Genomic DNA, 12051 nt, shown 5'->3' on the forward strand with positions numbered 1-12051 from the left:
CTTTGACCTTTCATCTATGTAAACACAACAAAGGTCAAGGCCACAATAGACACTTTTTCTATTATGTAAATGAGGCAAGTCGTTAGGCGACATAAGTACCTGTTTATACAAACAAATTCTCCTTTAATGTCTGTAAAACAGAAACTCTGTTTGAGAATCCAAAAGTAAAGGTTTTTAGGAAGTGCACACGGCTATTCAATTGTAGCTTTTGCAATAATGATGTCATAATATTTTTAATATTAATTAATATTTATCTCTCTATACTTAATTTATCTTTCTAATCTTTCTATATCTATCTATCAATCAATGTATCTATCTCATCTATCTATCTCATGTCTTTCTATCCATATCTACCTAAATATCTATCTTTTCATTTTTTTATATCTATTTTTCTATCTCTCATATCTGTCTATTTATATATATCTTTCTTCTTTATCTATCTATCTATCTTTCTGATCTATCTTCATCTGTCTCTCATATCTATCTATCTATCTATCTCTCTATCTATCTTTTTATATTTATCTTTGTTTCTTATCTATTATCTATCAACCTACATTTGTCTTTCTTGTATTTCTATCTATCTATCAATATTTATTTATCTTTCTTTTATTATCTATCTATCTATCTTTATCTTTCCTATCTATTTTTCTTTCTTTCTATCTTTCTCTCTATTATCTATCTATCTATCTATCTATCTATCTACCTCATGAGTACTCACCAACTTTGTAGACCTGTTTACATGAAGATTAGGGATAAGCGAATCGACTTTGGATGAAACATCTGAAGTCGATTCGCATAATTCTTTGTATGAATACTGTACGGAGCGAGCGCTCCAGACAGTATTAGAATGTATTGGCTCCTATGAGCCGGAGTTATCGCGACACCTTGTGTAATAACTTCACAAATAAATTTCTACTTAAACACCAATACGTTATGGGGAAAGACCAATATCATCCAGATATTCCCCTGATATATAACACAAACAACACCTAATCTGGATAGGAAATAATAAATATATATCTTTATTTGTACATGATACATAAAATGTTAGTTAAATTAGTTGGAGGTGCAAATACACATGAGGCAAAATTTACCACACAAGGAATTACAGACAGTATAAACGCCAGAGTATAATTCAATCATACAAAAATAGGGGTATGAGGTCACCGCATGGAGTGCATAGGATCATTGCATAAAGTGCCAAATACCAAACTGCAGATGGATAATCAACCTCAAAAATCCACACATACCAATGAATATACCTGCAAAAGGATCTGTGTCTCCCATATGTTTTTGAATTATTGAATTATACTCTGGCGTTTATACTGTCTGTAATCCCTTGTGTGGCAAATTTAGCCTCATGTGTATTTGCACCTCCAACTAATTTTAACTAACATTTTATGTTTATATCATATACTAATAAAGGTATATATTTATTATTTCCTATCCGGATTAGCCGTTGTTTGTGTTAAATTAAATTCTACTGTAAAACAACATTTCCAAGTGCCTCTGTACAGTATTCAAAGTATTGTGCAAATCCCTTATGAAGATATATTGCTTTGATGAGTTTATCAGAGTGTGTAGCTGCACATAGTGTATTGTGCCTTTCTAACACTTATAAAAACTTTGATCTCCCACTTTAAATAATGTATTTCTATCTGAATAGTACAATCCTCTGAACTCATTGTTTGCCCAGTAACACTTCTATATCATAGGTGTCAAAGTTTTGTTTTATCCCAGAGGTGTGGGTGTTACAGTAACATCTACAGTAAGATTTTACTGGCAAGATGCTTATGTGATAAGATTATCATATGCTTTCAAGAATTTAGTTTCTGTAGTGTTTTTGTTCTGTCATTTGCAATATTTATCTTCTATCTATCTATCCTTATTTATCTTTAATATCTATCTATCTATCTATCTATCTATCTATCTATTTTTTAATATCTCATGTCTTTCTGTCCATATCTACCTATATATATCTAGTGTATCTTTTCATATCTATCTATCTATCTATCTATCTATCTATCTAACGTTATCTTTCTCAACTATGTGTATCTATCTCTCTTACTCATATCTATTTATATTTATCTTTCTTGCTTATCTATTTATCTCTCTATCTGTCGAGAGCAAATGGAAGCGGTAAGTATGATTTCCTTTTTTCAATGTTAATTTTACTCTCAAATGCCACGATCATGTATGAATGCGGCATCTGAGGGATACAATGATGAGGAGCAGTGCTATTGCAGCTCCCTGTCATTGCACCCACTACTTACAAAAAGAAATGCGCTTCGTGATAAAATAATTTGTTAGGAAGCAAATTGTTTTGTAAAATTTGGTGAAGCAGCCAAATAGAATTTTGCAAAACATCGCTCATCTAAACTGTCTGTCTGTCTATCTATCAATTTGCAATAATGTCATTATTTTTAAATGATACATTATTACACTTTCTTAAAATACATTTAGCCAACTAAGAGAGTCCATAGGCCTAACTAACTGGGACATAGTCCTCAAAAATAAAAATGCAGCCACAAAATTGGATATTTTTAAAAGCATCCTAAAATCTAATTGTGAGAGGTACATACCTTATGGGAATAACAGTTTAAGGAACAAGAGAAAACCATTTGGATACATTGAAATGTAAAGAAAGCAATAAATGACAAAAAGAAAGCATTTAAATCACTAAAACCTCTCCACCCCTTATAGGTACAACCCTGCTGTTCAGTGCTATACTCCAAAGCATTTTTATGTGGATCCATGGAAGGTCTCTTGTAAGACCACTAAAGGTTAAAACATATTTAAGTTAGAACAATATAACATTTCAGTTAAGTCTTCTCAATGACATCCACAATCATATTTTTATGGTGCTTCAAGACCACCTTTTTGTCTTCATACATCAGCATAGAAAATGGGCTCATTTTTACTGGGGTACACGAGGAGCAATCAACTCTATCTGGATGGTAAAATTTTACCAAACACTAAAGAAATTAAAGAAAATATATAATTTTATCAAGAAATGGTCATTTCTTATGACAATATAAATGTAACAGTAAATTTAATAATTGTCAAGTAAAACTATAAATAAAAGTACTAATTACCTTAATGTAAGCATGGTTAGTTGGCTTGAAGATCGTGCTCAGGGGGATGGGGCAGGATTTCTTCACATCTGTATGCATTGAACTTCTTGGGATAGATTATCTGGTCTCCCCATCCAATCTTTTCAAAGTCCACTATCATTTCTACTTGTCTGCACAAAGATCTACCATCTTCAATAGGTTTGATGGTAAAGTTGGCCATAATCATGCCATGCATTGCATTTCTAACTTTCCTAAATCTCCTAGTACCAGAAGCTGGCGTCATCACAAATTTAGACGACTCGACTGTCTGGATAAGGTTGGAATAACCGTAGAGGTTAGTAGAAGGAGTGTCCTTCGTAAAAAACATCAACACAACTCTTTCCATCGACACTTCTGTACAGTTGTTTTCTTGACCTTCCTTGGACATTCCCTTGTCCTTCAAGTCTTCACGATTATTAGAATGTTTGTCTTGAAGGAAATAAGTAAACACCAATACATATGGGGGAGAACCAATATCATCCGGATATTCCCCTGATATATAACACAAACAACGGCCAATCCGGATAGGAAATAATAAATATATATCTTTATTAGTACATGATACATAACATATTAGTTAAAATCAGTTAATAACCTCATGGTCAGGATTTGATGGAGCTGCATGATAAAGGGAGAGTACTTTATGTTCTGGGAGTCTGTCCTTCCATGTAGACTGGATGAAGTCTTTAAGCCAAGGTTTGAAAGTTGAAGGGGAATCCTTGGTAGAGAAGAAGGCATTCCTAGAACAATGGAGAGAATTGTGAAGTGTAGAATGGAGGTCAACCAAGACATATCTACACAGGTATTCTGTAATGTTTCTGAAGAGATATTGCTAAGAACTTCTCCAAGAATGATATGAGGTCTTGTGAGTTCATTGTGAGGATTGTGAGGTAGTGACGGGCCTCATCGCTGCTAGGGGAGATTCATGTCAGGAGTTTCCATGTCTTCCCAGTCATTCATCAATTCTGGCATAAGAGCCCAGCCCAGACTGTCAGTCAGAGGGAGATTCTTTGTGCAACAGAGTCCTGCTGGAGGCTCTGTAAGAGTGGTCTCAGCTGGTGTGGCTGAGGGTACACAAGGCTAGGTGATAGCCTGGACTTTGGGGACGCAGTGACGCCTGTGGTACTAGGGTCGCTAGGTCAGAGTCGGGAGGACTGCTGGACCCTAATCCCCTAAAGGGACTTGTACTTGTACAGCCTGGAGGCTGGGGAACTGTTATGTTGGGAAAGCCGGATCTGATGCAAGATAAGAACTGTAACCGATAGTTAAGTCAGGGACTAGGTTATGTTATGTTTAGTTAGAGCCCAGCCGGGTGAGTGTTTATTATTTTGTATAATTGTTTATGTTTACGCGGATGTGCCGCAATAAAGCACAGTGTTTGGACCTTAAACTTGGTGTCTGGCGAAGATATCTGTGAGAATGACCCCCGAAAAAGAACTGATCACTTATAGGATCAAAAGCCTCTATCTTAACACCTTTGACCTTTCAGCTATGTAAGCACAACAAAGGTCAAGGCCACAATAGACATTTCTTCTATTATATAAATAAGGCAAGTCGTTAGGTGACATAAGTACCTGTTTATACCAGCAAATTCTCCTTTAATGTCTGTAAAACAGAAACTCTGTTTAAGAAATCAAAAGTAAATGTTTTTATAAAGGGCACACGGCTAATAAGATTTTGCTTTTGCAATAATGATGTCATAATATTTTAAATATGAATTAAATCTATTTATCCCTCTATACTTAATTTATCTTTCTAATCTCTCTAGATCTATCAATTTGGCGATCTTATCTATCTAACTCATGTCTTTGTATCCTTTCCTATCCTTACCTATGTATCTATCTTTTCATTTTTTTTTAATTTTTTTTTCTATCTATCATATCTGTCTATTTATATATATCTTTTTTCTTTATCTATCTATCTATCTATCTATCTATCTATCTATCTATCTTTATCTTTCCTATCTATTTTCCTTTCTTTCTTTCTTTTTTTCTTTATCTATCTACCTCTGCACTCCGTACAGTATTAGAATGTATTGGCTCCTATGAACCGTAGTTATTACTTTGAGAAGTCTCGCAAGACTTTGTGTAATAACTTCACAAATTAATTTGTACTGTAAATCAACATTTCCAGATCTCTGTTTCGGTTCCAAGTGGCTCCGTACAGTATTCAAAGTATTGTGCAATTCACTTCTGAAGATATATTACTTTGATGAGTTTATCAGAGTCTTGCCCAGCTTATGGTTGGCTCTTCCTGAGTATATAAGGCATCCTGATCAGAAGGAGGGTGCCTGAGATTTAGGTTGTTCTAGTGTCTAGTAAGCAGCAAAGATGTGCTCTTTTGTCTGACTACCTGTGTACCTGTAATGTCTGTAGGTAGGAACAGACAAGGACACTGCAAAATCGCAATTGAACGGCGGTCCCTACTCTACATAAGTCCAGTGACAGATAAACACCAACAAACACAACAGCAGAGTTGTATGTCAATGGGTTAGAACCAGGCGGGCAACACAGTACCAAACAAGAGACAGAGAGTGGTCAGAAGAAGAGCCAGGTTCAGAAGTACAGAGAAATCAGTACGCAAATGCAGGAACAGGAAAGAAAAAACCTATCTAGTGAGCCAAACAAGACTTTCACTGGCACTAGTGTATGGCCAGTAAGTAGTTTAAATGGAACGCAGAGTCCCTGGATCAGAACCTGATAGGTCCATTGCCTTGGCGCTCCATTAGTCAGAAACACTAGTACACAGATATAGAGCAGCTGAGCAAACAGCCCACTGTTAATCTCCCCCAGCACCAACCCCCCACTGCAGGGAGAAACAGAGTAATGCATCCTGTTACTAGGGGTCGCATAACCATGGGGCGTGGCTTGGCACCACGTCTCTCTCGGCATGGCTGTGCCAAGGCTAAGGATCTTGCCACTGGAGCCCGGACAGGTAAGTTTATTATAGTACCGTACCTAGCCTGTTTCCTGTCCTGATCTAGGCCCTAGGACCTTGGTCCTTTATGTCATGCAGACACTCGAGCTAGTGCAATGTTGAATTCCAGCTAGTTGGATCGCCACAGATTAAGTGGTGTAACAGCAGACCGTTCAGTCACTGCAAGTCCAGGACAGCATTCCTCGACTCATAAGAATGGCTGAAATGCAATGTTGCTGGGGTGCTGCCTCCCCGCTACTGCAAAAAACATTGACCCAGTAGGCCATAAAAGACAGGTAAACTTCCTGCCCATAACAGCTTCTTCAGGTGCCCACCATAGTGTGCAACTTGCTGCATAGCGAGAATCACAAGGAGCGGCCTACGTTCTCTGCCATGTGAGAGTACCAGGCAGGTATGTTTTTTTGGGAGAAATGCCAGCTATGTGTCTTCCAGTGAGGCTGAGTGCACGCCATCAGCTCCCTAAAGGCAGCAGACTCTACTAAATGATATGGCAGCTACTGCACCACCGGAAAGTTGGCCAGTTGGAAATTAAGCTTGCTCGCAAGTGGATTGTTTCCTGTACATGCATTCCGTTATCAATGACTGATGATAGAGCAGAGGAGGAGGAGGATGAGCGGGAGAGGCAGATACTGTGGACGACAATGTGATAGATGCAAGAAGTTCCCTATTTACGGTGTCTAACTTCCTTTAAAGAATCAAGTGACTATATTTCTTAATCATAGATGTTATGTTAAAGACATTTGAGCATAAAACTCCCCAAAAATTGAGAATATTTGACAATTAGGTACAATTGGCACCATTCATGTTCATTAACCATTTAATTTCTTTCACAATACAGTACTGTTCATGGATGTGGCCTGGCTGCCAAAAAGGAGACCAGGAGAAGAAGAACACTCTTGTTGCAGTAGATGCCACCTCTGTTGCCCATGGGATGGGGTGATGCTGCTTCATGTGGTTCAACAGAGCTCTGATGCCTATGTTTGCACTTGACTGCCTGTGTCTTATATAACTCTTGCAGACCTTGCACAGGGCAATGCTTCTGTCTTCCATAAAGACCCTCCATGCCCTTCTTGATAGTAGAATATAAGCTTGATTATGACTATGCAGTCCCTCATTCATAGACCAACACAGAATGGCGTTCAGCGTGTTTCGCAAGGACACCTTCCTGTCTAGAGCAGCATTGATTTGCTTATCTAGGCTGCACTGTCAGCCTATGAGCCAATCAGTGCAAGCCCCCCCTACTTCCTCAGGGTCATGTGAGCATCCTTCGTCTTCCTACCTCATGATTAGGGATGAGCGAATCAACTTTGGATGAAACATCCGAAGTCGATTTGCATAAAACTTTGTTCCAAAACTGTACAGAGCAGGAGCTCCGTACAGAATTACACTGTATTGGCTCAGATGAGCCGAAGTTATTGCTTCGCAAAGTTTCACGAGACTTCGCGTAATAGCTTCGGGAAATGTTTTTTTTTACAGTACAAATTAATTTATGAAGTTATTACGTGAAGTCTTGCGAGACTTCGCAAAGCAATAACTTTTACTCATCGGAGCCAATATAGTCTAGTACAGTACAGAGCTCCTGCTCCGTACAGTATTGGAACAAAGTTTTATGCGAATCGACTTCGGATGTTTTATCCAAAGTCGATTCGCTCATCCCTAATCTTCATGTAAGCGAACCAAAGAAGCTGGAACGTTTGTAATGAACCGGATTAGTTACGAACTGATTTGCTCATCTTTAGTGCAGACTAATTGTACTTTTCTATTACATATAGCCACAACCCAAAACAAAGCACACAAAACAGAATTTCAAATAAAAAATTTTATTACACCTCTCACAATATACAATATATATCTACATAGTTATATACATATTACCTTAGGAATATTTATTTCTTTAGTTTTGACTCTAGGCAAAATATTTTACATAGTCACCAAACATCACACATTTTTGATAGGTTTGGTCTTCGCATATGGGATAAGGGTGCCTTTTAGGTTGACTGCAACCTCTCCCCCCCCTATAGGTACAACCCTGCTGTCCAGTGCTACACTCCAAAGCATTTCTGTGTGGATCCATGGAAGGTCTCTTGTACGACCACTACAGGTTAAAACATATTTAAGTTAGAGCAATATAAAATTTCTGTTAAGTCCTCTCAATGACATCCACATTCTTCAACAACCATATCTTCATGGTGCTTCAAGACCACTTTTCCGTCTTCATACATCAGCAAAGATAATGGGCTCATCTTCACTGGACTACACAAGGAGCAATCAACTCTATCTGGATGGTAAAATTTTACCAAACTCTAAAGAGATTAAAGAAAAAATATTATTTTATTATGAAATTGTAATTTCTTATGACAATATAAATGTAACAGTAAATTTTATAATTGTCAAGCAAATATATATGAAAAAAAGTAATAATTACCTTAACATAAGCATGGTTGGTTGGCTTGAAGATCGTGCTCAGGGAGATCGGACACTCTCCTTCACATCTGTATGCATTGAACTTCTTGGGATAGATTATCTGGTCTCCCCATCCAATCTTTTCAAAGTCTACAATCATGTCTACTCTTCTGCACAAAGGTCTTCCATCTTCAATAGGTTTGATGGTAAAGTTGGCCATAATGATGCCATGCATTGCATTTCTACCTTTCCTAAATCTCCTAGTACCAGAAGCTGGGGTCATCACATATTTTGATGACTCAACTGTCTGGATGAGGTTCGGGTATCCATAGAGGTTAGCAGAAGGAGTGTCCTTGATAAAAACCACCAACACAACTTTTTCCATTGGCACTTCTGTACAGTTGTTTTCTTGATTATTCTTGGACATTTCCTTGGCCTTCATGTCTTTTTGATTATTAGAATGTTTTTCTTCATGGAAATAGGATTGCATCATTCTAGTGATATTGACAATCTTCAAACTCGATCCGCTTTCACTACTAAGGTCAACTTTCATTGACCCCAAAAAGATCTTCTCTTTGCCTTCTTTACTATTATAGATGTCAAGGGTCACATCTCTGATTCCTTCAGGAGAAGAAGGCTGTATCCTCAACTCTGCCAATTGTATTTTATTGTTGTTTGTGACAGAAGACATATCAAAAGATAACACCCAGTGATCGGTCAGTTGAGAGCAATCTGGAAGCAATAAAAGAAAACTAAGGTCAACAACTGTGCTATATGATCAATAGTCTCACCAAATATAATGCATTCAATGTTATATTTATGTAAGGTAGGAATTGGTCAACATCTCTTCTACAGAGTACCAATTTTGAGACCAAAAACACTTAGGTGAGACATATGTGTCTCCAATGGTTATATAAAAAACCAGGAACAAATAAACATACAAAAATGATCATGATATAATCAATAAAGACTTACTTTTGGCAGAGAGGCCAATCCGGATAGGAAATAATAAATATATATCTTTATTAGTACATGATACATAAAATATTTGTTAAAATCAGTTAATAACCTCATGGTCAGGATTTGATAGAGCTGCATGATAAAGGGAGAGTACTTTATGTTCTGGGAGTCTGTCCTTCCATGTAGACTGGATGAAGTCTTTAAGCCAAGGTTTGAAAGTTGAAGGGGAATCCTTGGTAGAGAAGAAGGCATTCCTAGAACAATGGAGAGGATTGTGAAGTGTAGAATGGAGGTCAACCAAGACATATCTACACAGGTATTCTGTAATGTTTCTGAAGAGATATTGCTAAGAACTTCTCCAAGAATGATATGAGGTCTTGTGAGTTCATTGTGAGGATTGTGAGGTAGTGACGGGCCTCATCGCGGCTAGGGGAGATTCATGTCAGGAGTTTCCATGTCTTCCCAGTCATTCATCAATTCTGGCATAAGAGCCCAGCCCAGACTGTCAGTCAGAGGGAGATTCTTTGTGCAACAGAGTCCTGCTGGAGGCTCTGTAAGAGTGGTCTCAGCTGGTGTGGCTGAGGGTACACAAGGCTAGGTGATAGCCTGGACTTTGGGGACGCAGTGACGCCTGTGGTACTAGGGTCGCTAGGTCAGAGTCGGGAGGACTGCTGGACCCTAATCCCCTAAAGGGACTTGTACTTGTACAGCCTGGAGGCTGGGGAACTGTTATGTTGGGAAAGCCGGATCTGATGCAAAATAAGAACTGTAACCGGTAGTTAAGTCAGGGACTAGGTTATATTATGTTTAGTTAGAGCCCAGCCGGGTGAGTGTTTATTATTTTGTATAATTGTTTATGTTTACGCGGATGTGCCGCAATAAAGCACAGTGTTTGGACCTTAAACTTGGTGTCTGGCGAAGATATCTGTGAGAATGACCCCCGAAAAAGAGCTGATCACTTATAGGATCAAAAGCCTCTATCTTAACACCTTTGACCTTTCAGCTATGTAAGCACAACAAAGGTCAAGGCCACAATAGACATTTCTTCTATTATATAAATAAGGCAAGTCGTTAGGTGACATAAGTACCTGTTTATACCAGCAAATTCTCCTTTAATGTCTGTAAAACAGAAACTGTTTAAGAAATCCAAAGTAAATGTTTTTATAAAGGGCACACGGCTAATAAGATTTTGCTTTTGCAATAATGATGTCATAATATTTTAAATATGATATAAATCTATTTATCTCTCTATACTTAATTTATCTTTCTAATCTCTCTAGATCTATCAATTTGGCGATCTTATCTATCTAACTCATGTCTTTGTATCCTTTCCTATCCTTACCTATGTATCTATCTTTTCATTTTTTTTTTATATCTTTCTTCTCTATCTATCTATCTATCTATCTATCTATCTTTATCTTTCCTATCTATTTTCCTTTCTTTCTTTCTTTTTTTCTTTATCTATCTACCTCTGCACTCCGTACAGTATTAGAATGTATTGGCTCCTATGAACCGTAGTTATTACTTTGAGAAGTCTCGCAAGACTTTGTGTAATAACTTCACAAATTAATTTGTACTGTAAATCAACATTTCCAGATCTCTGTTTCGGTTCCAAGTGGCTCCGTACAGTATTCAAAGTATTGTGCAATTCACTTCTGAAGATATATTACTTTGATGAGTTTATCAGAGTCTTGCCCAGCTTATGGTTGGCTCTTCCTGAGTATATAAGGCATCCTGATCAGAAGGAGGGTGCCTGAGATTTAGGTTGTTCTAGTGTCTAGTAAGCAGCAAAGATGTGCTCTTTTGTCTGACTACCTGTGTACCTGTAATGTCTGTAGGTAGGGACAGACAAGGACACTGCAAAATCGCAATTGAACGGCGGTCCCTACTCTACATAAGTCCAGTGACAGATAAACACCAACAAACACAACAGCAGAGTTGTATGTCAATGGGTTAGAACCAGGCGGGCAACACAGTACCAAACAAGAGACAGAGAGTGGTCAGAAGAAGAGCCAGGTTCAGAAGTACAGAGAAATCAGTACGCAAATGCAGGAACAGTAAAGAAAAAACCTAGCTAGTGAGCCAAACAAGACTTTCACTGGCACTAGTGTATGGCCAGTAAGTAGTTTAAATGGAACGCAGAGTCCCTGGATCAGAACCTGATAGGTCCATTGCCTTGGCGCTCCATTAGTCAGAAACACTAGTACACAGATATAGAGCAGCTGAGCAAACAGCCCACTGTTAATCTCCCCCAGCACCAACCCCCCACTGCAGGGAGAAACAGAGTAATGCATCCTGTTACTAGGGGTCGCATAACCATGGGGCGTGGCTTGGCACCACGTCTCTCTCGGCATGGCTGTGCCAAGGCTAAGGATCTTGCCACTGGAGCCCGGACAGGTAAGTTTATTATAGTACCGTACCTAGCCTGTTTCCTGTCCTGATCTAGGCCCTAGGACCTTGGTCCTTTATGTCATGCAGACACTCGAGCTAGTGCAATGTTGAATTCCAGCTAGTTGGATCGCCACAGATTAAGTGGTGTAACAGCAGACCGTTCAGTCACTGCAAGTCCAGGACAGCATTCCTCGACTCATAAGAATGGCTGAAATGCAATGTTGCTGGGGTGCTGCCTCCCCGCTAC

General features: G+C 38.4%; 1 protein-coding gene and 1 pseudogene across 1 annotated transcript; both read right to left on the minus strand.

Annotated features, from left to right (window-relative positions):
• Nucleotides 1-2822: 2822 nt before the first annotated feature.
• LOC120987627 lies at nt 2823-7001 on the minus strand (annotated as a pseudogene).
• Nucleotides 7002-8200: 1199 nt separating this feature from the next.
• On the minus strand, nt 8201-9719 carry LOC120987643 (nodal homolog 2-A-like). The gene is made up of 3 exons (XM_040415905.1): nt 9523-9719; nt 8476-9223; nt 8201-8353 (listed from the first exon to the last, which is right to left on the minus strand). The coding sequence occupies exons 1-3, from the start codon at nt 9717-9719 to the stop codon at nt 8201-8203; spliced, it is 1098 nt and encodes a 365-aa protein (XP_040271839.1).
• Between the last annotated feature and the right edge of the window lie 2332 nt (nt 9720-12051).

The sequence above is a fragment of the Bufo bufo genome, chromosome 1 (genome assembly GCF_905171765.1).
Source record: "Bufo bufo chromosome 1, aBufBuf1.1, whole genome shotgun sequence".
Classification (NCBI taxonomy): Eukaryota; Metazoa; Chordata; class Amphibia; order Anura; family Bufonidae; genus Bufo; species Bufo bufo.